This window comes from Cricetulus griseus, chromosome 5, assembly GCF_003668045.3.
Source record: "Cricetulus griseus strain 17A/GY chromosome 5, alternate assembly CriGri-PICRH-1.0, whole genome shotgun sequence".
NCBI classification, from domain to species: domain Eukaryota; kingdom Metazoa; phylum Chordata; class Mammalia; order Rodentia; family Cricetidae; genus Cricetulus; species Cricetulus griseus.
Window position 1 is genome coordinate 97,442,493 of NC_048598.1, and position 27,920 is coordinate 97,470,412.

The 27,920-nt window shown below is 54.1% G+C and overlaps 2 protein-coding genes across 15 annotated transcripts; one reads left to right on the forward strand and one right to left on the reverse strand.

Moving 5' to 3' along the window:
• The first annotated feature begins 1,116 nt into the window (after positions 1–1,116).
• Positions 1,117–9,993, forward strand: Plin4 (perilipin 4). 9 transcript variants are annotated; one of them, XM_027416883.2, is made up of 10 exons: positions 1,117–1,260; positions 1,384–1,448; positions 1,532–1,664; positions 2,493–2,554; positions 3,797–4,342; positions 4,541–4,568; positions 4,668–7,202; positions 7,290–7,477; positions 8,080–8,166; positions 8,243–9,993. In XM_027416883.2, the coding sequence occupies exons 2-10, from the start codon at positions 1,398–1,400 to the stop codon at positions 8,564–8,566; spliced, it is 3,954 nt and encodes a 1,317-aa protein (XP_027272684.1). In that variant the 5' UTR covers positions 1,117–1,260; positions 1,384–1,397; the 3' UTR covers positions 8,567–9,993. The 9 variants fall into 9 exon arrangements, with proteins under 9 accessions (XP_027272684.1, XP_027272687.1, XP_027272683.1 ...); XM_027416886.2 differs by having other exon boundaries at positions 4,965–7,202; XM_027416882.2 differs by having other exon boundaries at positions 3,797–5,744; positions 6,042–7,202.
• On the reverse strand, positions 9,975–27,515 carry Hdgfl2 (HDGF like 2). 6 transcript variants are annotated; one of them, XM_027416892.2, is made up of 16 exons: positions 27,327–27,515; positions 25,068–25,144; positions 24,846–24,984; positions 16,063–16,263; positions 14,123–14,236; positions 13,977–14,048; positions 13,284–13,443; positions 13,137–13,212; positions 12,774–13,065; positions 12,367–12,470; positions 11,766–11,839; positions 11,583–11,653; positions 11,283–11,384; positions 10,961–11,171; positions 10,573–10,699; positions 9,975–10,229 (listed from the first exon to the last, which is right to left on the reverse strand). In XM_027416892.2, the coding sequence occupies exons 1-16, from the start codon at positions 27,396–27,398 to the stop codon at positions 10,127–10,129; spliced, it is 1,995 nt and encodes a 664-aa protein (XP_027272693.1). In that variant the 5' UTR covers positions 27,399–27,515; the 3' UTR covers positions 9,975–10,126. The 6 variants fall into 6 exon arrangements, with proteins under 6 accessions (XP_027272693.1, XP_027272691.1, XP_027272690.1 ...); XM_027416890.2 differs by having other exon boundaries at positions 13,284–13,446; XM_027416889.2 differs by having other exon boundaries at positions 9,975–10,232; positions 13,284–13,446.
• Positions 27,516–27,920: the final 405 nt, after the last annotated feature.

Below are 27,920 nucleotides of genomic sequence, written 5' to 3' on the forward strand. Positions count from 1 at the left end.
TCTTGTCCAGAAGGCACATCCCTCCTCCATGTCCAATGACGGTACTTCCAGGGAGCCTCATAAATTGTGGGGGCTAGACGCTGGCTGGGAGCCTGCTGCAATGCTCCCACCCCATGCCCACTCCCCCTGTACCCACTTCTGTTCTAGAACTGTCAGCCAACACAACCAAGGCTCCAAGGAAACAGCCCAGGGGTGCCAGGCCCTCACCCGACAAGGAAAGAGTCCAGGGGTGCCAGGCCCGCACCCGACCCTACCCGGATCCCCTTCCTCTTGCCCAGTGCCAGAGTTAATTACCTCATTGCTGAGGTTGGGATCAGGGGTAAAAGTCTGGAACAGGGTCCAGGGTGAGAGAGGCCATCACTCTGCCCAGTGGCTCCACCAAAGGCCCACTTGGAAGACAGTGAGTTAGGAGCCTGTCTGAGTCCTACTCATGGGGCCCCAGGCCCAGGACACTTCTCCAACACACACACTGGTTAGGCCGGGGCCCCCATGGTTGGATTCTCACCCTCAGGGCACCTCCCACTCTACATTTCAGCCAAGTCCCTTCAGTAAAGGGACATATGACTGCCCTCATGATACAGTCTTCTCTTGGAGAGCCTGTTTCTGTCCCAATAATGCTAAGGTAGAGTTTGTTGACACTGATCACATATGACCTCATTTTAAACTCACATGCACCTTTACTTGTTCCCATTTAGACAAGTGTTTCCTAAGTGTCTGATGTGTGCCAGGCACTGTCCTGGGCTCAGGATACAAACAGGCTGACAGGTGAGGCTGTGTAGGAATCTAGAGGCAGGGGCACGGCCTGTGCAAAGGCCCCAGGGCAAGAAAGGGTCCCGCCTGTTGGAGGCGGCCCATTTTAAGCCAGGGAGTCAGGAGCAGAGCCGGAGGAGACAAGGAAGCCCACTGATGAGTTTGGAAGGGGAAACAAGGACTTCAAGGTGGTGCCTGATCAGGTGTCCCATCTCAGAAAAATAGAGGCAGAGAGCAGGCGGTCCCTCAGGGAGCCCAGCTGGCTCTGAGTCACTGGGCCTGCGGGCAGAGTCAGCTTGGACAGAGATGGAGAGGAGGGGAAAGGTGCTGGGCTGGGTCCATACTGGCCCAGGCGGGCAGGCACGTGACACCCCACCCCCACCCCTGCTCTCTGGCTGTCTGCCTGGGCCGGCCAAGCCTGCACCCTCCCCAGACCCTATAAGGCCTGGGAACCAGGAGCTGAGGCGCTGCCAGCAACTGCTCTGCTCTGAGGGACCTTGCACGGCCCAGGTGAGTCCAGCTGTGTCACCCAGCGACTGACACCTCCAGGTGGGTGAAGGGGGTGCCTGTGAGGCCCAGGGTGGGGATGGGACAGGAGGGCCCCCACCATGTGGCACTTTTTGCCCCTTCTAGCCCCTTAGGACACCATGTCAGCTTCGGGAGATGGGACCAGGAGTCCCCCCAAATCCAAAGGCAAGGTAAGAATGGAGAGAGGGCTGTCCCATTAGGGACTCAGGGAAGGTGACCCCACAGTCTACTCATGCCGCCCCCACCCACGCAGACCCTGAGCAGTTTCTTCGGGTCCCTGCCTGGCTTCAGCTCTGCCCGGAACCTAGTGTCCCACACTCACAGTTCCACAAAGGACACAGGACCAGCAACAGACCCCACAGGGACTCCTGCTCTCCCACCTCTGGGTGAGTGGCACAAGGGATGTGTTGGGGCACTGAGCAGCCGTGCAGACTGCCCAGGAGGGACCTGCAGTGATCCTGATGATCTTTTGTCTGTTATCTCATTAGATAGGGAAACTGAGGCATAGATACTGGGCAGCATAGCCCAGGGAAGGGGGGTATTTAAACTGCCACAGCTGCGTGCTGTGCTTGTTTCAGTGTGTCAAGGATAAAGACTCAGATAGAGGGCTGGAAAGATGGCTCAGGGATTAAGAGCACTGGCTGCTCTTCCAGATGACCCAGGTTCAATTCCCAGCACCCACATGACAGCTCACAACTGTCTGTAACTCCAACATCTGACATCCTTACACAGACATACATGCAGGCAAAATACGAATGCAAATAAAATAAAAATAAATTTAAAAAAAAGATTCAGATAGGGCCAGAAGCTGTCCTGGGGTCACACAGCATCCTTGGACACAACTAGGGGACCTGTAGCAGGCCACCAGCTGCCTTGAAGACCACACACTTGTGACAGGACACTGGGGGCCATGGCATAGGCTGGGAGGTACCACTTGCCCACTGCAGGCTCTGTGAGGCCTAAGGGTGCAGGGTGTGTGTCCGGCACCTAGAGTCTGGTACAGAAAGTCCTCCCAGAGCCCTGTGTCCCAGGGGCCAGAGCCACCCTTGGTAGGGAGGGGGAGAGGCTCCTGCCTGTGGACGCCACCTCCTGCTGTCCCTGGACTGGCTGCTGGGACATTCCTTTCCTTTGGGGCAAAGCCTGGAATTGTGCAACAGCAACAGGTTCCAGTCGGAGGCCTGCTGCTCACTTCCCGCCTGGCTCTGTCTCTGCAGGGGCCACCAACCTGCATCCGATTCCAAGGGGTGCCTCAGGGCTGCTCCAGCCTTCTGAACAGGTAAGCCAGGTTGGAGACCTTGGTCAGGAAGGTCTGGGAGATTCTAGTTCCTTCCATGGGGTGGGAAGTGTCAAAGACAAAGAGAAGGTGGGGCCCCTAGTACATTCTCCACCCTGAACCTCAGTTTCTACATCTGAGAAATGGGCACAAGTTCTCAACAGTCCTACCTAAGGCACAGTGCTAGCACTTAAATTCTAGCCCTCTTCTGCCCCCAAGGAGACAGGGGCTGTGCCCCACAACACCACATGGCAGGTACAGAGAAACCAAGGTAGAAAACTTCACTCCTACTTCAATAACTCTGACTTAAGCATCCCCTGGGCCAGCAATGGTGGGACTACACCCAATAGACTCAAATCAAAACACATCCCTGGCAGACAAGGCCTCCTGCCAGTCCCTCTGTTGGCAACAATTAAGCACCCACTGAATCCCTTTCATCCACTATCCTGATCTTGAAGGATTTTTTTGTTTTTGTTTTTTTAAATCTGAATGGGCTGCCAGTTCCTCATTCTGTAGCTGAGGCTGACCTTGAGTACCCAACCCTCCTGCCTTGGCCTCCCAAATGCTCAGTTGACCAGTTGTGTGCTCCACCATGAGCTGTAGTGGCAGCCCCAGCAGGCAGGAGTGTATTTTCTAGGGGGTTGTAGGCTGGGGTGGGGGTGGGGGACAACACGACATACCATTTATTCCTTACATCACACAAGTGCAGGGAAGACTCAACCCTGGGTCACTGCAGAATGTGAGTTGAGCACTGGGCTACCTGGGCCACACTGTGGGACTGAGGTGAGCCCTGCCTCCACCTAACCTTCTTGGGATAGGTACAGTGTCTCCAGGCAGGGTCAGAGTCCCCTGGGCCACTCAGTAGGAGCACATCTCCATCATCCCAGCAGGTTCTCCTTAGCTATGTAGTGACAAGCGTGGCCTCTACCTGGGGGCTCTTGGTGATGGTGTGAGACACATGAAAGTCGAGCGGACACTGACGGGGTCTCTGTCAACTTGCATTTTACTTGTTTCTCAGGCAGCCCTAGACTTGGGACAATCCTCCTAAGTGCTGGGATCACATGGCTAGCTGGATGCGGTCTTTTTTAGCAGTTCCCCAGACACTATCTTGCAGCTGGATGACACTATGGGGTTTGGCTAAGGTGGGTGGGAAGTCCCAGGGACCTGGGTGCACAGAAGGTGTGGACAGCATAGTCACCTTAAAGGAATGTCCCTGGGGTGCTAACCTCTGTCCTTCCTTGTCAGACAACAGCTGGGTGCAAGGACGTGGGAAGCTTCAGTGTGACCAGTGGTGAAGATGCCTTCTCCTCTGGGGTAGCTGGCATCATAGACACTGCAAAAGGAATGGTCCAGGGTGGCCTGGGAGCCACCCAGTCGGCCCTTGTGGGCACTAAGGAGGCAGTGTCCGGAGGCATCATGGGAGCAGTAGGTATGGCCAAAGGTCTTGTTGAGGGGGGCCTGGACACCAACAAGTCTGTGGTCATGGGCACCAAGGACACGGTGGCCACAGGACTCACAGGAGCCATGAATGTGGCCAAAGGGACAGTGCAGACAGGCCTAGACACCAGCAAGAGTATGCTGACAGGCACCAAGGACACTGTTTGTGCTGGAGTCACAGGAGCTATTAACATGGCGAAAGGGGTTGCCCAGGGGGGCCTGGATACTACCAAGTCTATAGTCATGGGCACCAAGGACACGATGACCACAGGACTCACAGGGGCTGCAAACATGGCCAAGGGGACAGTGCAAACAGGCCTGGACACTACCAAGTCTGTGGTCATGGGTACCAAGGACACAGTGACCACAGGACTCACGGGGGCCATGAATGTGGCCAAAGGGACGGTGCAAACAGGCCTGGACACCAGCAAGAGTGTGCTGACAGGCACCAAGGACACTGTTTGTGCTGGAGTCACAGGAGCCATTAACATGGCCAAAGGAGTTGCCCAGGGGGGCCTGGATACTACCAAGTCTGTGGTCATGGGCACCAAGGACACAGTGACCACAGGACTCACGGGGGTTGCAAACATGGCCAAGGGGACAGTGCAGACAGGCCTGGACACCACCAAGTCTGTGGTCATGGGCACCAAGGACACAGTGACCACAGGACTCACAGGAGCCATGAATGTGGCCAAAGGAACAGTGCAGACAGGCCTAGACACCAGCAAGAGCGTACTGACAGGCACCAAGGACACTGTTTGTGCTGGAGTCACAGGAGCCATTAACATGGCCAAAGGGGTTGCCCAGGGGGGCCTGGATACTACCAAATCTGTGGTCATGGGTACCAAGGATACAGTGACCACAGGACTCACAGGGGCTGCAAACATGGCCAAGGGGACAGTGCAGACAGGCCTGGACACCACCAAGTCTGTGGTCGTGGGCACCAAGGACACAGTGACCACAGGACTCACAGGAGCCATGAATGTGGCCAAAGGGACAGTGCAGACAGGCCTAGACACCAGCAAGAGCGTACTGACAGGCACCAAGGACACTGTTTGTGCTGGAGTCACAGGAGCCATTAACATGGCCAAAGGAGTTGCCCAGGGGGGCCTGGATACTACCAAATCTGTGGTCATGGGCACCAAGGACACGATGACCACAGGACTCACAGGGGCTGCAAACATGGCAAAGGGGACAGTGCAGACAGGCCTGGACACCACCAAGTCTGTGGTCATGGGTACCAAGGACACAGTGACCACAGGACTCACAGGAGCCATGAATGTGGCCAAAGGGACAGTGCAGACAGGCCTAGACACCAGCAAGAGTGTGCTGACAGGCACCAAGGACACTGTTTGTGCTGGAGTCACAGGAGCCATTAACATGGCCAAAGGAGTTGCCCAGGGGGGCCTGGATACTACCAAGTCTGTGGTCATGGGCACCAAGGATACAGTGGTCACAGGACTCACAGGGGCTGCAAACATGGCCAAGGGGACAGTGCAAACAGGCCTGGACACCACCAAGTCTGTGGTCGTGGGCACCAAGGACACGATGACCACAGGACTCACGGGGGCCATGAATGTGGCCAAAGGAACAGTGCAGACAGGCCTGGACACCAGCAAGAGTGTGCTGACAGGCACCAAGGACACTGTTTGTGCTGGAGTCACAGGAGCCATTAACATGGCCAAAGGAGTTGCCCAGGGGGGCCTGGATACTACCAAGTCTGTGGTCATGGGCACCAAGGACACAGTGACCACAGGACTCACGGGGGCCATGAATGTGGCCAAAGGGACAGTGCAGACAGGCCTGGATACCACCAAGTCTGTGGTCATGGGTACCAAGGACACAGTGACCACAGGACTCACAGGGGCTGCAAACATGGCCAAGGGGACAGTGCAGACAGGTCTGGATACCAGCAAGACTGTGCTCACAGGCACCAAGGACACTGTTTGTGCTGGAGTCACAGGAGCCATTAACATGGCCAAAGGAGTTGCCCAGGGGGGCCTGGATACTACCAAGTCTGTGGTCATGGGCACCAAGGACACGATGACCACAGGACTCACGGGGGTTGCAAACATGGCCAAGGGGACAGTGCAGACAGGCCTGGACACCACCAAGTCTGTGGTCGTGGGCACCAAGGACACAGTGACCACAGGACTCACAGGAGCCATGAATGTGGCCAAAGGGACAGTGCAGACAGGCCTAGACACCAGCAAGACTGTGCTCACAGGCACCAAGGACACTGTTTGTGCTGGAGTCACAGGAGCCATTAACATGGCCAAAGGAGTTGTCCAGGGGGGCCTGGATACTACCAAATCTGTGGTCATGGGCACCAAGGATACGGTAGCCACAGGACTCACAGGGGCTGCAAACATGGCCAAGGGGACAGTGCAGACAGGCCTGGACACCACCAAGTCTGTGGTCATGGGCACCAAGGACACAGTGACCACAGGACTCACAGGAGCCATGAATGTGGCCAAAGGGACAGTGCAGACAGGCCTAGACACCAGCAAGACTGTGCTCACAGGCACCAAGGACACTGTTTGTGCTGGAGTCACAGGAGCCATTAACATGGCCAAAGGAGTTGCCCAGGGGGGCCTGGATACTACCAAATCTGTGGTCGTGGGCACCAAGGACACGGTGGCCACAGGACTCACAGGGGCTGCAAACATGGCCAAGGGGACAGTGCAGACAGGCCTGGACACCAGCAAGAGTGTGCTCACAGGTACGAATGATACTGTCTGTGCTGGGATCACTGGGGCCATGAACATGGCTAAAGGTGTCATTCAGAAGGGCCTGGACACTACCAGGGAATCAGGTTCTGCCATGCTGTCTCAGGGAGATAAAGTGGCCATCAATACCACCCACACTGGTATCCATACAGTCCCAAGTTCACTCTCTGGCTCTCATGTCACCATGTGTTATGAGCCTGGCAGTTGCAGTGCTATCAACCAAGGCTTAGAACATGCAAACCTGACTTTTGCAGAGCCCTCATGTTCTGAGATCAGCAGCCTTGCAAACACATGTGGCTTGGGGCTTATTACGGAACCCATAGCTACCACCAAAGGCCTTGTGTCTGGTGTGGCTTCATCTGCCCATGCAGTTCCCAGGTCTGAGGAGGAGTGTGGTCAGCTGGCTGCTACAAGCTTTGCTGCACTTCATGATGAGTTGGAAGGGCTAGGGGACATCTTCCAGCCCATGACAGCCGAGGAACAAGGTGAGCCGTCTCCCCATCGCAGGTCCCTAGCCCCAGGGTGGGTGCCTTAAAGAACCCTCAGACTGAGTCTCACTGCCTTCCTTCCAGCCCAGCTGGCAGCCTCGGAGACAGGGCCCCGGGTGCTCTCTGCTGACCGGAGAAGCTACTTTGTCCGCCTAGGTGACCTGGCACCCAGCTTCCGCCAGCGGGCTTTTGAACATGCCCTGAGCCATATACAGCACAATCAATTCCAAGCTAGGGCTTCGCTGGCCCAGCTTCAGGAGGCCTTCCAGGTGGTAAGAGCATCTCTGGTTCCCACTCTGGGTACCTCCTACTGTTTACCGGCCAAGTGGCTAATGAGCTAATCCACCTGCAAGCAGAGGGAGCAGGCGATGGTTGGACTAGCCTCATCTAGTGAGCTGGGTATGTGGCTAGAATCTGTGAACCCAAGGGAGAGAGAGGGGATGGTGACGGCCCTAACAGAGGTTCTTCACCCAATGTCCTGTCTCCAGAGTTCTTCTAGGCATTGTGGATACAGAGGCCTGGGATTCTGGGTGCAGGGTGGCATTCCTGTTATCTGCACATACTCTCCATGGTCATGAAGCCCCTGTCTCCTAAGTGGACACCCAGGGAATATGGTGGAGTGTAGGGCAGCAGATGCCTGGGGGAAGAGTGAGAGTGGGCAGGGGACAGAAAAGAAGCTGTGTGGACATGCAGTGGGCAACATTAGGGTGGGAGATGAGTGGACAGAGGGACTACCACCTGGCCTTCCAGATGCCCTCATGGGGAATTTGGGTTTTGGCTGTACCATGTATGGAGCAGGTTTAGACTCAAGATCTAGGACAGCAGTGAGCTACTTACACTAGAGCCACCACCTCTCCTGTGGCTCTCTTTCCAGACAGACATGGCTGTGGAGGCTCCAGGTGGGCACCTGCGTTGGGACCAGGGCTTGAGCTCCACAGTGGAGGCTGCTGGTACCCAAAAGGTGTGTATGGCATGGGCTCCTCCCCAGCACCCCTAGCACACGCCCCGCTCCTGCTTACCTTCCTCCTCCTCTGCAGGTGCGTGTTTCCATGGCTCAGGACAGACTGTGCACGCTAGCCTGCCAGCTCCATGCAGCTTATAGCAGCCTGACAGCCTGCCTGCAGGGCCTGCCAGAGTTGCAGCAGCAGGCAGGGCTGGCACGGCACAGCCTCTGCAAGCTGTATGGCCTCGTGTCCTCTGCAAGTGGTGTCGACCTGCAGGCAGAGCAGCTGGCCCAGAGCAGTGCCGGTGTGGTCCAGGCATGGCAGGGTCTGGAGGTGCTGCTGGACAGGCTGCAGCAGAGCCCCCCACTTGCCTGGCTGGTGGGACCCTTCACTGTGATGCCTAGTGGCCAGCTGTAGGCATCTGAGGGCTGCACTTCCTCAAAGATCTGGATTATGCAGGAGCCAGAGGGTCCTCGGAAAGTGAATTTGAAAATAGCCATGGCTCCCACTATTTCCAACTGACAGCCCCTCTTCCAAACTAGCCACGAAGTCTGTTCAGAGAGTGGCCACATAGGTCCCAAGAACAGAGCAAAGCAGTATAGTCAAACCTAGAAGGTCCTTAAGCTGTCCCCACTGGCAAATCTACTACACTAGGGGCTTTGACCCTACCTTCAGGGGCCCACAGCTCTCCGCTACAGGTGGTGCCCCTCTACCCCAGGCCCTACCCTGGACAGTGCATCCAGAGCTCTTGGCTAATATGCTAGGCAACTTGTTCCCTGGCACTAGAATGTGCTAGAATGCATAGCTACCCTAAGGTAAGCTCCCATAACCTCTTCAGATACCTAGAGTATGTGTGTGGTTTGGCGGCAGGTATCCCAGGATGCTGTGGGCCTGACTCAGACCTGCTCTGCTGGGAAAAGGAGGGTCACACACCAGAGACAGGGCTGACTTGACAGGACCAGTACTGCTCTGAGCAACTGTGGTCTGCATGAGTATATGGCCTGCACACGAATGTGGCATACAAAAAAGTACATTGTCCACCTAGGGTTGAAGGCTGTACTGACTGGAGACACAAGCAGGTAATGGTCCCTCTTCCTCACCCTATGCACCCAAGACGAAAGCATAGAAGATGATGGGGCCCAAGGCACTCCCTTGTGGTCAGGCCATCCAAGGCCACAGTCCAGCCCTCCCTGAACCCCAATAATGCTAGCAACGCCCAACCTTCCAGCTTCCTTTTATGTGCACTCTTGGAAAGTAACAATGTCCTTGAGGTCCAAGATTGGGATAGCTGTGGCCTAGAAATGCCATGATGGAGATGGCAAGGAGTTTTCCTGAGCCTGTCCTTCTGCCACATCAGCATCAGGGTGCAACACTAGACTAAGAGGAGCCCGGGGCCTGCATGAAGGCAGGTGGATACACTGGGAGGCATGTACCCAATCTGAGCCCACAGGGAACATAGTGGAGTGAAATAGCACTGCGCAAAGCCACACAAAGCTGGGAGGGTGTGGACTAACTCTCCACCACAAGTACTGAGCTTCCCCAGAGATACTATGCTGACCCACCTGGGGGTACCAGCATAGCTGGGCTTGGGATGGCAGTTGAGTCAGGGCACAGTCTTTTATGAGCCTGTCCTTAGCATCTTCTCCACTCATGCTGATGAACAAGCCACTCACTGCAGGAAGAGCTCTGGCCTCTAAGTGTGAACCCTGCCCTGTACTAGGCCTGGTTCCCCATTCTGCTCATGGTGGCTGGTACCTCAGGCATAGTGTGCCCTGGCCCCAGCCCAGCTGCATTTCACATCAGGACACCAAGCCAATAAAAGCTGTTTCTTTTTCATTACAAAATCCTTTATAGCCATTTCATGTCAATTGAAATCACAGAACTAGGCAGAAAGGCCCAGGCTACAAATACAAACAGTGCAGCACTTCCCTGGGAGGCTGGGGACGGACATGGCACCATGGCCATGGTGGCTGGAGCTCAGCTGTCCTCGTCATCATCAGCAGACTCGGAGGCCAGCCGTACCCTCTCATGCTCCTGATGCTCACTCCCAGGCCTGGCGGGGTCGGAGCTGTCCCGAGGGCTGCTGGGGGCATAGCGAAGGTCGGTCAGGATGTAGTTACCTTGTGCTGTCACAGGGCCATTGGATGGGTGGCCAGTCAAAGAAGGGAAATGCCCTCACTGGTAGTACCTGTGCCTGGTGTGGCCTTCCTGACCTTTCCCAGGCCAACTGTAGCTCAGTCCAGTGGTCGGTGCTCATGGTGGCCACCAGGACCACCCCTGGACAGTCAGCAGGAAGCCCTTCCCAGAGCACCAGCTGCTGGAAGCGTGGGATGGCCTGATGTGGGCTACAGTGTGCTGGCTGGCCCTAGCATGTGGTAGGGGTGGGCGCCACAGTGTGCAAGGAATGCCCCCGGGACACTCACTCATGCAGCTCTTCCGAGGAGCACCCCCGTGGGCCATCCTCCAAGTCCTGCCCGTCGTCCTGTGCTCTATCTTCTGTGCTCTCCCCCTTCTGGGATGTGGCCTCACCGTTCACAGGCGCTGAGAGATCTAGGGTGACAGGGCCATATGAGCATAATGCTTGCCTCTCATTAGGACCCTCCTTGCCCAGTTGCAGTCAGGCTCACAAGCAGTGCACATGTAAGTGCTGTGGCCTACAGAGCACTGCCAACACCCAACTGCTGGCACCTGGTGGCGTTGGGACACCCTATGCCAGCTGTCCTAGAATGTGGTTGGGTCTAGTAAGCTTGCTGGGGGTGACCCTGGTGCAGTCCCCATCTGTCCCTCTGGCTGGTTGCAGGCGGCCCTCACCGGTGCTGGGCTCATCCTCCACCAGCTCTCTGGGAGCCTGCTCCCCAGGCTGCTCCTCCACCTTCTCGACATCAACCCGATCCTTCTCGGCTCCAGCCTTGTTCACCTTCTGGAGAGCCTCAACCTTTGGCCCCAGGACCCGAGACTTGAGCCGGGTGTAGACCTCTGCTGCCTTCGCCATCACATCCTTGTTGGCCTTGTACCGGCGAATCTGGCCAGCAGGAGGCCAAGCTTAGCAGGGCCACTGGCTGTGCCCCCAAGTCCTCCCATTGGACACCAGCACCATTTTCCAGGTGCTGTGCCCTGGTGCCCCATGTCATACCTTCTTCAGTGTGGCTACCACATCTGTGTTCTTCTGAAGGATCTGAGAGGTCACCTGCAGTGTCCCCAGCTCTTCCAGGGCAGTCAGACACCTCCTCACATCCTGCAGGGCAGGAAGAGTGGGGAGGCAACTCTGGTTGTCTCCTAGGGTGCTGCCTGCTGTCCCCGGGGGAGACTGTAGGGTATGGGAGTGGGAGTGGAGTCTCCTGGTCTACTATGAAACCACTCCCCCAGCTGGGAGACCCTGCCTCAGTTTCCCAAGACTTCCAAGGAGCCTGAGGCTGTGCAGCAGGTGTCTTACTGGGTTGTCGACTTTCAGTGCAAATTTGATCTCGCTGTGCAGCTTCTGCAGTCTCTCCTCTACAGAAGGTTCTGGGCAGGAGAGATGCTGGCTTGAGCAGGGTGCTCTGGCCCTGGCTACAAGGTGGCCCAGCCTCTCCCACCACCACAGAGCCATGGAACCCTGAACCATGTTAATGCTCACCTTTCTTCTTCTCCCCTTTCCTATCCAGTGAAATGCCCTCTGATCGCTTCCGCGTTCGCTCTGCCTTCACAGGCCTATGGAGAAGCTCCCATCAGACAAGCCACCTTGGGAGGCCCAAGGCAAGGACAGACAGCCAGGCCAAGTTCCTGGGATCCTCCTCTGCTTTTGTGTACTAGGCTAACTATGAGGAGCCCAGTAAGCACACCACACCCCGTGCTGTGTGGCCACTGTGCCTCACTGTTGGTCCTCACAGGCAGCTCTGATTAGCAATAGTTGGGATACTTAGAATGCAGAGATGAGCTGCCCCTCTCCACTTGCAGGCTCAGAGTTAAAGCCACCACCCTGGGCATGGTGTCCCCTGGGTGCTGTGGACACTGGTTGGATGGTTATTTGGATCCTGGGCCCTGCAGGGTGCTGAGCAGTGCTGCTGGCCTCCACTTACAACAGGCCAGCAGCTCCTAGTTTGACTGCCACACATGGCCCCAGGCAAGACTGTGGCCCTAAGGCCTGGAATCCTCGGATGGATGTGGCTCCAAGGCTGAACTCAACAGCCAGGCTGAGGAAAGAAAGACTAGGTACAGGGCTCAGGACAGGCACTAACCTGGCTCGTGGCTTCTCGTCTGGCCGCCCTCTCTTCTCCTTCTGCCCAGACTTCCTTGCAGACTCTGAGCCTGGCAGTTGGGACTTCTTAGCCAACTTCTTCCCCTACAGTGGCCAGAGGACAGTGTTGCTGCTTCAGGAGCAGCCTGTCTCACCCCCACCCAGCACATGTGGGCCATGGCTTCCCTGGTCTTCCACAGAGGTATGGAATTCAGGTTCCATGTGACAGGCAAGCTCTATATTCTGGAAGGACCCTTGACTGGCTGTCCCTAGCTTTTATGGTTGGGGCCCTGGGCTCTGTGTTATCCAAAAACCAGGATGAACCCCAGGATCCATTAGGTGCTCAGTAAAGAAGTGGAGCCCAGGGCCAGCGTCTGGGGCCTCAGGTGAAAAGGGGGTACCATGCACCTCTTTCCCAAGCTCCCCCTCTGGTTCTGAGTCGGAGGAAGATGGTGTGCCCCGGCCCCGGGCCTTGCGGCTGCGCTTCTTCACAGGCTCATTGTCTTCCAGCTCTTCCCCACTACTGCCCCCACGCTCTGCCCGCTCCTTGCGGCGCTCCTTCTCCTCCCTCTCCTGCTCTCGAAGTCGCCGGAGCTCCTCCTCCTGCTCCCGTCGCCTCCTTGCCTCCAGCTCACGCCTCCGCTCTTCATCGCGCCTCTTCCACTCACTGATGCGGTCCACCTCCCCGCTGTCACTGTCACTAGGAGGGAAAGTCCATCAGCAGGGACTCCAGTATACCCTGTGGCCCCCACATTACCAGCTGACACCCACCTGTCACTGCTGGAGGTGGAAGGTGGCCTTTCTGGCTTTGGTCTCCGCCCTCGGGGCTTGGGAGGTGGCTTCTCAGCTGTGGAAAAGGAGGGGTGACCTTCTCTCCATGGCCTCCCAGGGCTGCATCGAGGCTGGCTCAGGCCTTACCTGGCTTTCTGCCTCGAGGGGTTTTTTTGACAGACACATCTGAGTCAGAGGAGGAGGATGAAGAGGACGAGGAGGATGGGGACGGCCGTGCTGCAGCCATAGGCTCCTCCTTGGCCCCATCTGAGTCAGCTTTGGAGTCTGAATCCGAGGCTGAAGGCACCTTCTGGGAACAGGCAGAGCCAGTGGGGGTGTTGTCCAGGGTGAGGATGAGGGGGCAGAGGCAGCTGCAGTCCCCAAGGGACACCCTGGATGGCTCCTGGGGACAGGATCAGGGCCAAGCCCAGGGGGTTTCCAGGGCAGGTGTGCACTGAAAACCTGCATAGGAGGCCAGGCCTCCTCCTTCCCTCCTACTGCCCAGTTCTCCCACAGCACTCACACCACAATACAACATGCACTGTCCACATCACACACAGGGTCACAGATCCACAAACACACCTGTGCATGCATAAGCAACCTTATGAACCCAACTCCTTGTACCCCCATATGTACACAGCACATACGACTTTTGATGCCACAACATTCCAGCACACAGGACCTGATTTTCCAATCCTGATAGTGGGGTCCCCTGGGAGGAGCAGCAGTGACCCACAGGCCCCAGGGGCATCACTGCATACCTGGGTACCCAGATACCCCTGCCATAGAAGGCCCTTTAGGCTACTAGTGGCTTTTCAGGACCTGGGCACAGACCCTTACCTTCTTTTTTCGTCCTCCTGGAGGACCCCGCCGTGGTGCCCGGGCCACTGTTTTCTTCTCCGGGGTAAAGTCCTGGGTGAAGAGACAGAAGTGTCAGGGGTGCTAGCTGCCATGCCAGGATGTCCTGGGGGCTGTTGTCCATTCACCTGGTCGCTGGTCTTCTCTGACTCAGATGGGCTCTCGGAATCCTCTTCCGACGGGGACACACTGGCCTGATCCAGGTCACTGGAGGCTTTCCGAGCTCGTTTAGAGACTGACATCTGGAAGGCAGAGCCAGGCTGGGTCAGCAGCTGGACAGTCCTGGTTCCAGATAGGATCCTTGGTGCTCCTAAATTCTGGGATGGTGATGTGAGCCACATACAGAGGCATACACATTGCAGGTTCCACTCCTAGGAGCTCCCTATCCCTTCAGTTATCAGAACCAGACAGAGGAAGTGTGTGTGTGTGTGTGTGTGTGTGTGTGTGTGTGTGTGTGTGTGTGAATATGTGTGTGTGGTCAGGCAGGTGCCAGGGGATTGGGGAGGGCAGTGTCTGATGAGGCAGTAACTTTCTGGAGACAGATGGTGAGTACTGTACCTCAGAATGTCTCATTTTATGTCACAAGTTCTGTATCAAAAGGAAAATCTCTCTCTCTCTCTCTCTCTCTCTCTCTCTCTCTCTCTCTCTCTCTCTCTCTCTCTCACACACACACACACACACACACACACACACACACACACACACACACACACACACGGTGGAGCAGAGAGCAGGCCCTTAGCAGGATTGACAACTCCACAGCAGGAACTGGGGAGGCGGCAGTGTAGCTCGCCATGGCCAAGAGGTGTACTCTGACATATACAAACAGTATGTAAAGAACAGGGATGACAGCTCAGCAGCAAGAGAGACCCATCCCCTGCACCCATGTAGAAAAGCCCCATCTGTGGCTGGAGCAACAGCTCCATGGCTAGAGCACTGGCTGCTCTCACAGAGACCCCAAGTTTGGTCCCCAGCACCCACAAATGAGGCTCACAACCATCTGTAATTCAGCTCTAGGGGATTCGACATCTCTGGTCTCCACAGGCACCTGCACCCTCCCACAAGGCACAAATCATAGCCATGATGAGTTTGAAAAGGGGTTGGAGCTTGAGCGATGGCTCAGCACTTAAGATCACTAGCTGCTCTCCAGAGGAGAGCACAAGGCTGCTCACAACCATCAGTAACTACAAAGCCAGAAGTGGTGGTGCCAACCTCTTACCCCATCACTCAGGGCAGAGGCAACAGATTTCTGAGTTCCAGGACAGCCAGGGCTACATAGTGAGACCTATGTCTCACATTCACAACTCTGTCTCAGGAGAGCCAACAATTCTCTGGCTTTGGGCATCATACAAGAATGAAGTGTACAGATATATGTGCAGGCAAAACACCCATATGCAAAAAATAAAATAATAAGAAAAACAAAAAGGAAACTCACATATGTAATCCAGAATTGGGGAGGTAGAGACAAGGTTCCCAGGCTTATTGGCCACCTAGTGGATCTGGTGAGCTTCTAAATGCAGGAAGAGATAGTCTCAAAACACAAGACTTGAGAGAAAGTGAGGAAGATGCATGATGTCAACCTCTGACCTCTACACACAGGAAGAGAAATGTGCACATATCACACACTCACAGAGTTTTTTTTTTTTTTTCTTTCTGAGACAGGGTTTCTCTGTATTGCTTTGGAGGCTGTCCTGGAACTTGCTCTGTAGACCAGGCTGATCTCGAACTCAGAGATCTGCCTGCGTCTGCCTCCCGAGTGCTGGGACTAAAGGCGTGTGTCACCACCGCCCGCCACTCACACAGATTAAAAACGTTACTGAGAGTCATAATTCTCCCCTGCCAGGAGATCAATCTCAAAATATCTGAATTCTGAATTTCATCTCAGTTCTTTCTTGTCAAAAGTGAGTACTGAAGCAGGAGGATTAGAAGCTTCACGCCCAACTAGGCTATTATATAGGGAGACCTTGTCTCAAAACAAAACAACAAAAACAATGCCGACTGAGGGGGGCAGGAGAAGGCGAAGGGTCACCAGGGGACAGGCCCAGAATGGCTGCCCACCTCACACTACCTTCAGGACTGGTGTCTTCCGCTTTAGGCCACTGTGGTCACTGCTCTTATCAGAGTCGGAATCACTCTCCATCCTGTCACTGGTTGCTGTGGTGGTCACAGCTGTCACAGTCATGACCCTCCGGGTCTCTTCATCCTTGTCCCCATGGATGCCACCATCCAGGTCGGCTTCAGGAGCCTCACTGTCAGAGGAGCTCACTGGCTGTGGTTGGGGCGAAAGACATGTGTCACTAAGGGGTCAGGTAAACCTCCTAGTCTCCCTGGTTACTGGGCAGACAGCATGTAATAGTGGGAATCCAGGCTTAGGGTATGGCTACAACTGAGGTAGGAGGGCCAAGATGGAGACGTCTATGGTAGGCATGGCTATCTGGTGGCAGGATGCAGGGTAAGTACTTTAGCCCTGTGCCTCAGTTTCTACCTGAGCAAGGGGAGATCACAGCTCTGACTCCATGAGGCGAGGCTGTTGAAGGTGGCCCAGAGCTGTCATGTGAAATCAGGACAGTGTGTAAACCACCGCAAGGCCATGAAAACTGTGAGTTTTGTTTGTTTTCTGTGTCCCACTGGGGATAGAGCACCAGCCTTTATGCATGCTCGGCACTATCCCACTGAGCTACAAGCCCGGCACTCTTTTTCCCTCTGTGTTAGATAGGGGACTATGAAGCCCAGGCTGTCCTGGGACACACTCTGTCCACTCTGGGTGGGCCTTGATGTTATGATGGTATGACAGGCTTGCCTGAACAGGCCTGGTTTGGCTCTCTTTCAAGCCACCCTAGTACTGTGAGAAGAAAGCCAGCCTCCAGGGCACTGCTGAACTTTTCACCCTCACAATGCCCACTCAGGCAGCAGCCACAGGCCAGCCATACCACAGGCTCTGTATAAAACAGTGATTACAGTTTGGTCTCCTTAGGAGCTAAGGACCTAAGGACAGGTGGACCACACAAGGCTCCTAAACAGTGACTAGGAAGACAGAAAACTGTGTACCTGTGAGGACCGAGAAGTGAAGGATTTGCACTAGGTACTCAGGAAGGCTGGTTAAGAGGTAGAGCAGGGTGGGCAAGATGCGACTCACAAGTGGCAAGAGTGAATGAGGGTACTCTAAGCAAAAGGAAGATGCTGGGATGTCAGGGCACAGAAAGAGAAGGTAGTGATGGCAAAGAGATTGAGGATGAGGTTGTGGCTAGATCACGCATAGACTTACTGAGACTCTGAAACAACTGGGCAAGTGGCACAAGAAGCCTCAGGGCAAAGGGAGATGTGTGAGCCCTAGTTGTGTTTAGACCGCACTCCCTCATCCAATGTACACTATGGGGTACCTACTGTGTGTTAGAGGTAAGACTTGGTCTGGGCCTCAGAGAGCCCAGTCTAAGGGGAGATGACAGGTAAAAGCAACGACAGTACTGGACCTCCCCTAGCATAGCCACTGGAGCCCATCACTGTCATTCCACATAACTGCTGTCTGAGGGTGGGGCAGGGGTGGGGCAGTTGTTCATTTTTCAAGAACTGTGTCTGGAAGGAACTCAAACTTGCAGCAAAGAGAAAGATGTACAGCCAGAGATAGTGAGCATGGCCAGCATGGCCACTGGTGTGCGACACAGGTCTAAAATCCCAGCTACAATGTACTTCTAGGCCAGCCTGGACTACAGAGGATGACAGCCATGCAGTGTGGGCCTCTGTCTACAGTGGGTGAATCTGAGTGGAAAAACAAAGTGCCATGGGCAGGGTAAGTGCCACAGCGCTGTGGAGTGGAGGGTGCTGCAGTCATACTGGTGAAAGCCCCAACAGCTACAAATACACCAACACTGTTAAATAGGAACTGTGGAGGGTACAGTTTACCTACCTGATGCTTTAGGGGTGGCTAAATAGTGTCCTCCTGTTACCCCTGAATGGGACTATAGGCCTGGACCTCACGCACAGCTCTGACCATTCTTTTTTTTTTTTTTTTTTTTGAGACAGGGTCTCACTATATAGCCCTGGCTGCCTTGGAATTCACTATCTACACCAGGCTGGCCTTGAACTCACAGAGATTCACCTGCCTTTGCTTCCAGAATGCTGATCATTCTTATACAGCCAAGAATCTAGTGCTTAGGGTAAGGGAGAGACTCAGCTGGTGAGCCTGAAGACCCGAGTCTGAGCTTCAGGATACATATGGTGGAAAAAGAGAATCAATTCCACAAGCTGTCACCTGACGTCCACAAGTGTAGCATGCAGCAGCTCGAAAAAAAGAAAGAACCTGGAGAAGGGCTTATTTTCTCATATAGCTTGTGTGGTTCATCATCCAGGGCAGAAAGTCAAGCCAGGAACCCAGAGGCAGGAGTTAATGTAGAGGCCATAGAGGGGTGCTGCTTTTTGTTGTTTTTTGAGACAGGGTTTCTCTGTGGGTTTGGAGGCCATCCTGGAACTATCTCTTGTAGACCAGGCTGATCTCGAACTCACAGAGATCTGCCTGCCTCTGCCTCCCGAGTGCCGGGACTAAAGGTGTGTGCCACCAATGCCCGGCAAGGGGTGCTGCTTATTGGCTTGCTACCCATTGCCTGCTCAGCCTGCTTTCTCTTTTGGCGGCCGGGGGGGAGGGGTGATTTTGATATTTTACTTTTGAGTGAGTGCGTGCTAGGCTACATTTCTGGCTCTTTGCAACGACCCCCAGTGCTCTAGGATGGAGCCTGCACCTGAGCTTAGGGCTTGTCCAGCATCTTTGCTTGTTGAACAGTTCCTTAATTTTACACATGTTGATGAAATTGAAAGAAGATGGGGACACCGGGATTTCTAAGCAATCCGTCCTCCTGTGGGTGCCCGCCCTTGTGGTGTCCTTGGAAATGTGCCCATTCTCCCGGCTTGAATATAAGATGTCCTTGTATCCTTAGGATCCCCCATCCATTCAGTCTTCCCTGGCTTTCATGTGGCCTGGCCTTCCTCTTAGCTGTCCTGTCCAGAGCCCCTCCCCACCTCTACAGGTCTCAGAGGAGCCACCACTTGGGAAAAGAAGACACCCCACCACTACCACACTTGCATCACACTTTCCCAGCTTGGAGAGAAGCCCAGCCTGATTTCTTATAGAACCCAGACCACCAGCCCAGGGATGGCACCAGACACAGTGGGTGGGGCCTCCCACATAAATCATCAAGAACGTATCAAAAGGACATGCCCACCCACAGGACAATCTGGTGGGGGCATTTTTTCAATTAAGATAAGTTCCTCTTCCTAAGTCACTCTAGCTTGTGTCAAGTTGACATAAAACCACCCAGCACAACTGACCTCTTGTTAATTTGACACACAAACATATTGATATTGAACTTTTCTTTTTCTGTTTTTCCCTAATATGTTTCTGCAGTGGGCATGAAAGTCAGGGGATGAGGGCGTGCAGAGGCTGAGAGAAAAAGCTATGGAGCAGATCCCAGAAGCCCCAGAGGGCAGACATGGATGAGAACAGAAATGAGCTGCAGCTAGAGACAGGCAACCAGAATGGGAGATGAAGTAGTCCAAGTCTCTCAGGTGCTTTCGCCTGAGCCCAAGCTTGGAAATTCACACCACAGCATGGAAACACGGGCCAGACCCATCACCTAGCATGTGAGAGGCAAAGAAAGGAGGATCAACAGTCTAAAGCCACCTCCAGCCACAAACACAGTTTGGGGCTAGCCTAGGCTATGTGAGACCCTGTCTCAAAAGCAATGGAAGGAAGGGAGGGAAGGAGGCAGGTCTCCAGCCATCTTCATCAAGTCCTGCATCTTCCCCAAGTCCAGGCTAATGACCCCACCAAATAAAAACCAGGTGCTGGCCCAGCCCAGCTGTTCCATGCAGAGAACATTTATCTTCAAAGGGCTAAAGAGCTTCACATGTGGCCAAAGAGATGTGATATAGCCCTGCCTGAAGCATTTTGAACTGTGTGAAGCTTAAACCACACATATGGAGGGAAAACTGAGGGCCTGTATGGACTGTGAGACATACCTTTCCACAGTGGGCACAGGATTCTGACTCTATTCTCCCTTCCTCTCATCCCCAAGAAATGACAAAATGGGTCCCCCTTTCCCAAGAAGATAATGTCAAGTGGCTCTCATGGAAGGACAAGGCAATATCACCCCATGGAGAGCCACTGTTGTTCATGGATGACAAGGAGTGTGGGGTGTTCTGATCTTGCAGAACAAGGGCACAGAGAGGCTGTGCGTCAACTGCACAACTCAGGTCAGCATGAGACCTTCAGCCCAGGCCCACTGTGTGTGGCCTTGAAACTTGGGCAATGGACAGGTGCCATGGATGGGGAAGAAAAGTGCCTGCTGTGCAAGCGTGAGGACTGGCATTCAAAGCCCCAGAGCCCATGTGAAAGCCAGATGTGGTGTGCAGCTGTAATCAAGACATGCCTACCATGATGGAGACAGGAGAACCCCCTGGGAGCTGGCAGGTAGCCTGGATTGCGCAGACCAGAGAGCCTGCTTCAAGTAAGGTGAGAAGGACTGACACAGAGACTGTCTTCTCACCTCACACCTGCACAATGACACGCACATGCCACAAGACCCTGTTTCCAAAACAACAAGACAGCAACAACACTGCTCCTCAATGGCACATAACTGTCTCCCTAGTACTCAAGAGACTGCCAGGAGAATCATGAGTTCCTGGCTGGCCTGGGCTACCATAGTAGGTCCTCTTGACTTTACAACAACCATTTTACCAAATGAGCTCCATTTCTCCAGCTCGGTGGGACCCCTTTAAGGTCACTGGCTCATAGCCATGAATGACAATGGGTCCCATTTCTGTAATCTTGTGCTTACAAGACTGAGGCAGGATAGACACAAACTCAAGCTCAAATCAGGCCAGGGTGCTGCTTGGGCCCTTCTGATATACAAAGTCCACCCTACCAGAGAGCTAGTCTGCCCCACCTGAAAAATTGTACCAGGGCCAGTGAAAGGGCTCAGTAGGTAAAGGTGCTATTGCCAAACCTGGTGACCTGAGTCTGATCCCCAGAACCCATATGTGGAAGGAGAACATAAACCCACCACAAGTTGTTTTCTGACTTCATAAGTGCAACGAGGCATACATGCATGTAACTAAAAACTAAAAGAAAAAAAGTACTATGGCTGAGTAGCTTGGTTTAAGTCTCAGTGGGGTCTCAGAGCCCAGCTGCACCCCTCTTGGTGTCCAAGCAAACTCTGGGTGTCTAGTCATATAATGAAGAACTCCCTACTGAGGACCACAGTAGGGCACTGTGGTCCTAAGTGTGTTGCTACTGTCTGGCATCCTGGCCAGAAGAGGGGAGAGATCAAGATTAATGCTGGGAGTAGGATGGTGACATATAACTGTCAGCCCTTAAGAGGTGGAGACAGGAGGATTAGGAGTTCAAAGCCATCCTCTTTAAGTGAGTTTAAAGTCAGTCTGGGCTACATGGTAAGACCTTGTCTCAAAAACAACAGCAACAACAAAAAAACCCAAGACGGTTTGAAAGAGAAGGCTCTGTGGATAAAAGCTCTTCCTTGGGAACCATGAGGACCTGTGTCCACGTGAGATGCCACAACTGTGAGGGTCTGTGATTGACACAGGTGTCTCCCAGGAGCTCACCAAGCAGCCAGTTCAACTGAAGACTGCAAGCCTCCAGTGCGGAGAGCCTCTGTCTCAGAACAATAGAATAGTCACAGAGGATGATACCCCACATTCTGCCCTGGCATATGTCATACACAAACAATTCCTTCAAAATTGGAGGCTGATCTGTCAGCATGGACCAAGTGCCAGGATCTCTGTGAACATGCAAAGCTTGGAAAAAACTTAAGAGAGATGGTTATGAGCACTGGCTGCTCTTGCAGAGGACCTGGGTTCAATCACCAGCAACTGGTCCAGTACTGCTGGGGGTGGTGGTGGTGAGCCACTTCCATTCTGTGCTTTTGCTGTATCTAGAGTGGGCACTTGAGGCTTCAACATACAGAACAACACTAGTGAGTTCCTAACCTGTACATTCCATGGAAATGCTCCTCGAGCAAACTTGTCACTGGTGCCAAGGACCACATATGTATCCAGATGAATGTGGCCAAGGCTGACAAGGTCATAGGAAGCTTTAACAACCAGTTTAAAACTTAAGCTATCTGCGGGGAGGTAGTGGTGCATGCCTTTAATCCCAGTCCTCGGAGGCAGAGGCAGGTGGATCTCTGTGAGTTCGAGGCCAGCCTGGTCTACAGAGTGAGTTCCAGGAAAGTCTCCAAAGCTACACAGAGAAACCTTGTCTTGGGGGGGGGGGAATGAAATAAACAAAAACCTATGCTATCCGAGGGGCCAATCACAGGACAGCTGAGTCAGGTCTATCTACTCTCTGATTGACTAAGGCTGATGGAATGTTCTCAAAGAACTTTTGACCAGAAGAAATTGGGGAATATGTGTTATAAAGAAAAGTGAGGGGAAAGAAAAAAAATTTCTAGCATCATTAGCTGTCTGATAACTCCAGTGCCAACAAATCTGGCAGCCTCTTTTGGCCTCAGGGACCAGGCACACACACAATGCACTTACATACTTCCAGGTAAAATACCCATATACATAAAAGAAAAATAAATACACACATCTCAAAAAAAAAAAAAAAAAAAAAAAAAAAAAAGGGCTGGAGAGATGGCTCAAACCTGAAGAGCACTGGCTGCTCTTCCAAAGGACCTGGATTCAATTCTCAGCACCCACATGGCAGCTCACAACTGTCTGTAACTCCAGTTCTGATACCAATGCACATAAATAAAAATTATTAAAAAAAAAAAAAAGAAAAAGAAAAGAAAGCTTTGTGTGATTTTCTGTGAAGCAGGAAGGCACATGCAGCAGGGCTATCTGGGAAAGAAAACAACACAAAGTAACTGGGAGTCGAGGAGCAGAGTGGCTCCTTACAGAAGAGTGCTCTTTCTGAATCCAGTCAAGTCTGGACTCCTGTCTGACTATAAAACTAAGCTAAAATTTAAGGATGAGACAACTCAATTTCCCATAAAATCATGCTTCTGTCTCAAGGTCTGCACACACACTGTCGTGTCAAATGTATCTCAACAATGCCTGGAAGGGCCACTCCAAGGGTAACCCAGTAATCCTTCCTTTCTTTCATTTTTGTTTAATTCAAGGTATCACTGTGTAGCACAGACTGACCCTATACTCACTCTGTAAACCAAGCAAGCCTTAAGCTGGTGATTCTCCTGCCTCAGCATCTCTGAATGCTGGATGATAGGCCTTTAGACACCTACATTCCACATTCATGTCCCCCTTGAGGACACACCTGGATCATGAAACCACAGGGTAGCCAGGGGTGGGTTCTCAGAACCTCTAGCCACTCTGCTTTCAGGGGCATGTGGAGAACTGGCTGGTTCTAGCACTTGATGTTCAAGTCTCATTTCCTCGAGGACCAGCATCTGTCTGCATGGTGCCCTCAAGTTGTGGGTATCCAATAAATATTAAGTACAGTGATGATTCACCAGCAGGCGACAGGCTCAGGATGTGTAACCAGAGTGCGCTCAAACCAGTGCCAGGAGATTATGACACTTTCGACCTCAAGATCCCCTGCCCAGGCAGAGCCCAGGAGAGACACACAAAGGGTCACTCCACTCTCCCCACACAACAGAAGCAAAATGTCCACAGCCCATTGACAAAGGCGCCGAGTCAGAAGTTTTCAAGAAATACCTGTAGCATGAACCCCACAATTTTGCCAACACACTCCTTGAGGCCAGGACTGGGTCTAACTTAGTGCCTGATCCTGGTCTTGGCAGTGTCAACACAACCATGTTTGCTACTCCCTGGGAAAGAGTCCCCTTCAGGATGAGCCAGTTAGAGAAGGAGGGGCACCCTGTCCAGCAAAGCATCTACTATACAAGGAAAAGCATCAGATTTCAGGTTCCTAGCATCCCCAGAGATGTCAGGCAGCCCATTTGTATGCCCAGGTACCCAGGATACAACCAGGAGATCCCTGGAACTTATTCAGCCAACTATGTGAGCTAGTGGCTTATGAGAAACTGTAGCTCAATGGAAAGATGATCAAGGAAGTCACTAATATCAACCTCCAGCCTCAGACATGCACACATATGCACATGCACACACCACACACGTGCAAAGAAACAATATCAACACCACCCAAAAACAGCAGTCCTAGCAGAGTGAAGGACCCTAGGCAAACCAGCACCCCCTACTCTCGTCTCTCTCCAGAGCACACACATTGGGATCCCCTCCAGCTATGAGGAGGCCAGAAGGTAGCACAAAGGAGCCACTCCCCCACCCCCCATGTGGGTATTCAGAAGCTAGTCATCACTGAGTCCTCACTTCAACCTTTCTGAAGCCTTTCTCTCCCGAGCTAGACTTCCCAGGAAATGCTGTCTCTCTGACACTTGGCATTATTTCTCCTCAATGACTAGGAGGTCTCACATTGATAAACTACTGCTTACCATACCCAATCCACACAGAGAGTCTGGGGACAGAGGATAGTGCCAGCCAAAGGAAGTGTCTCACACCTTCGAGAAGTGTCTACCAGACCTGTAACACCCTGCTCTGAATCCCAGGTCCTCCTTAGATGGTGGTCTCCACCACGGATGAGTCTGTAACCTGGTGCCCATGCAGGAAACACTGGGGAGTACCTAGACACACCTGTAGTAATGACCTGGGAGCTCCTGGAGTAGAGTAAGCAGAGACCTAGGATGCTGGGCCACACCCTATAGGGCCCAACACACCCCAAAGAAAGACCTGATCTATAGCACCCACGGTGCTGAAGGATATGAGAAAGCAGCCTGGAAGCTTCTAAGGAAGCCACACCCCCAGGGGCCCCCAGGCACCTACTGCCCACTGGTGCCAGGCACTCACCGGAGGCGCACTGTAACTGGCATGGGGGTTGTTCTGGATCTCCCAGAGCCCCTCATTGAAGCCTTTCCTCTTGTTGGGCTTCCCGTACTTGTCCTTGCACTTATCATAGGGGAACAGGTCCTTGGGTCCCAGGAAGGCCCTGGAGGAAGGAACCACAGGCCAGTTCCAGGTGAGCCAGGGCACCCTGGGGAAAAAACACCAGCCTGTGGCGTAGACACTTACGTTTCGTGTGTTCCAAAGAAAAAGATGGGGTATTTGTTGGGTGGGGGCTTCACGGCGCCGTCAGCGATGTCATCGATCTGTAGTGAGAGGCAGGCAATTAGGGAGCTCCAGGTGAGGGCCAGGAAACCTCCGGTTACTTGAGGGGGAAAGCACATTAACACCTTCCAAATACAAGTCTGGAGGTCTGAACTAGGCTAGCTAAGTTAGCTCCTTAGCCCCTTAATTTGACATTACAAAAATTTTTTTTGAGACAGTCTCACTATATAGCTCTGCTGTCCTGGAAATGTGGAGACTAAGCTGCCCTCCGACTTGTCTCTGCCTCCCAAGCAGTGGGTATTAGGATTAAAGGTGCGCACAGCCTGATAGCCTGTCTGCCACCCACAGTGATTCTCTCTCCACCAAGAAGAAAGCTGGGCTCCCACATAGGTACTTAACCTGAGCCAGGCCCAGTATGGGCCCCTGAGCCCCACAGCGGGTGGGCCTCGGCTCAGCTTCTCACTCCTAGGACTCTCCCACGACTGACCCTCCTGCAAAAAAGGTCAGGTCTGCTCTCGCCCCAGAGGTGGAGCTGGCAGCTCCAGGGATGCAGATGATGGGGAGTGGGCTGCAGGAGCCAGGCCCAGAGCATCCCGGAAGTCCCACCCTCTTCGTGCAAACCTACTGGCTCAGCAGCTGTCAGTCACCTTCCCACAGGAGGCTAGCAGCCCCTTCCCTTCCAATCAGGTGCTTGGAAATGTTCTCTCTGTGCTGGAGAAGGCTGGGAAGTGGGAGGGCACAAGAGCTTCGCAGAGAGCAGAGCCAGACTAGACAGGGCAGTGGCCACTGCAAAGTTTTGCTCCTCAGTCTCTCCACTCGCAGTGGGGTTCCAAGGGCTGGGTGATGTTTTATCCACCCACCTCACCAACACCTGGGGGACTGCTGGGTTCTTCCTGGTCTGCAAACAGCACCATCCCTCACTTTTTCTGGTCCCTGGTGTCTGGATGCAGGATACCGGATGCACAAGCATCCTCAAGCCAGCTTGGCTGGCCAGGCTGCCTCTCCCACTGGTCCCACACCTCAGAGAACCAACAGCCCTTTGGTCCTGGCCTAGGAGCCACCTCCTGAGCTGCTTCCAGTTCAGCTTGCTCTTGGGCATCCCCATGGCAACTCCCTGTTGTCTGGCCTTCCACCCCACCTCCATGCAGTTCCCCCAAGCAGACACAGCCAACCTTGTCCTTTGCACTAAGACCTGGAGGTAACAAAACTCTGTCTCTGTGCAACTGACTTATGCACCAGGACCTGGAACACCAGCCACCATGTGCACAACTCAAAATTTCTTCAGCCCGACACATGGATGTAAACTTCAGCCTTGGAGTGGTCCCTGCCAAGTCCTGGGGGCAACAGAAGCCCTTTGGGTTCCTGCATATATGCCCTCTATTGCCAGGGCCAGATTTCTAATCACCTGTGTACCTCAAGCACCAAACATCTACGCTCCTGGACCCCAGCTTCCTCCAATATGAAGCGGTAAAGCCCCTGTCCCCAGGTGAGCCACCTACTAAGTCCCTTTAAGGGCCTGGCTCCAGGTTCTCAGAGAAGACTTCTTCCAACCTCTACCCCCATTTCCCTCTCCATGACCTAAATGGAGATGGGGGTCCCCTCCTCTGGGGCTGCATCCTGCTCGCCTAGCCATCACACGAAGCCTCTTTAACTCCTAGGAGACATACTCTTCCTACCATTTGACCCTTCCACTCCAATCCCAAAGTGCCTATGCACCCACCCCTCGGGCCTCGCTACACCCCTCAGGCTCCAAGATCCTGGGATCCCCTAATCGCACTTCTAGACCCTAGCATATTGGTCTTTCAGGTCCTGGTTCCCAGACCCAGTGACACAGGTTCCTGAGGTCAAGGATAGCAGCCACAGACGTTCCCTGCAGGACTGTGCATCTCTGAGGCTCAGGATCTCACCATGCAGGTCACTCAGACCAAACACTGCCATACCCCAGTCCTGAGGGACCATGGGTCTCAGGGCCGGGATCCGGAACCTCTGAACACAAGTCCCTCAGACTCGGTGCCCCTCGAAGACCCTCCAGACCTCAGGCACTGGGATCCCTGAGGAAGGCAATCCTCAGCTCCCAGACAGCCACAGTGCAGCTGCCTCAGCCCGCAGCCCCAACCTCTCCTCAGCCTCCCCTCGGCCTCCATTCCAGCCTCCCCGCGAGCGCCCGCGGCCCCTCCGCTCGGGGCGGCCAACTCCGCCGGGCCCGTCCACGCGCGGCCTCACCCGGGCCGGCCAGTGCGGATAGCCCTTCATCTTGGCGAACACCAAGTCCCCGGGCTTGAAGGCGTGCGGCATGCTGTCGGCGGAGGCCCAGGCCGCGAAAAGCAGCAACGGCGGCGGTGGGAGACGAAGCCGGAGGCGGGAGTCGGACGCCTGAGGGGCGGAGGCGTCCGCACGGGCCGCCGGCCGGCGCCTACTTATTGGGTTCGGCGCTCCCGGAAGTCCCACCCTCCCTTCGCCACGGGCCGTCGTCACCGTCGCTCATGACCACAGAGAAGCGCGGGGACCAATAAAGGGAGGGGTTGGAGCAGCGTTAGTTAACGGGATTGGATAACGGAGCAGAAGCTCAGGGCGTGGCCTCGGGGGCCAGTGGGCGGGGCGTAGGCTGTCGGACGTAAAAGACCTGAGCTCAGCCGTAGGAGCCACAGGGCGGAGCCTAGGGAGGAATGGTGGGGCGGGGCTTAGAGTGGGACGCGTTCAGGATGTGGGGCGGGGTGAAAGCGATTAGGTGAATTAGGCGGGGAGACGGGGCGGTGCCTAAAAGCGGTCTGTGGTCCCGGCCTCTGGGTCACTGGCGGGTTGGAGGTGAAAGGAAGA

Excerpts from the sequence above, each read along its gene's own strand:
- Plin4 (XM_027416878.2), top strand. The coding sequence starts at position 1,398 with ATGTCAGCTTCGGGAGATGGGACCAGGAGTCCCCCCAAATCCAAAGGC. Across the intron at positions 1,665-2,492 it reads TCCTGCTCTCCCACCTCTGG|GGGCCACCAACCTGCATCCG; the intron begins GTGAGTGGCACA and ends CTGTCTCTGCAG. Across the intron at positions 7,203-7,289 it reads CATGACAGCCGAGGAACAAG|CCCAGCTGGCAGCCTCGGAG; the intron begins GTGAGCCGTCTC and ends CCTTCCTTCCAG.
- Hdgfl2 (XM_035444837.1), bottom strand. The coding sequence starts at position 25,695 with ATGCTCTGGGCCTGGCTCCTGCAGCCCACTCCCCATCATCTGCATCCC. Across the intron at positions 13,213-13,283 it reads CCCTCGAGGCAGAAAGCCAG|CTGAGAAGCCACCTCCCAAG; the intron begins GTAAGGCCTGAG and ends CCTTTTCCACAG. Across the intron at positions 12,471-12,773 it reads AGGGGGAGCTTGGGAAAGAG|GGGAAGAAGTTGGCTAAGAA; the intron begins GTGCATGGTACC and ends TGGCCACTGTAG.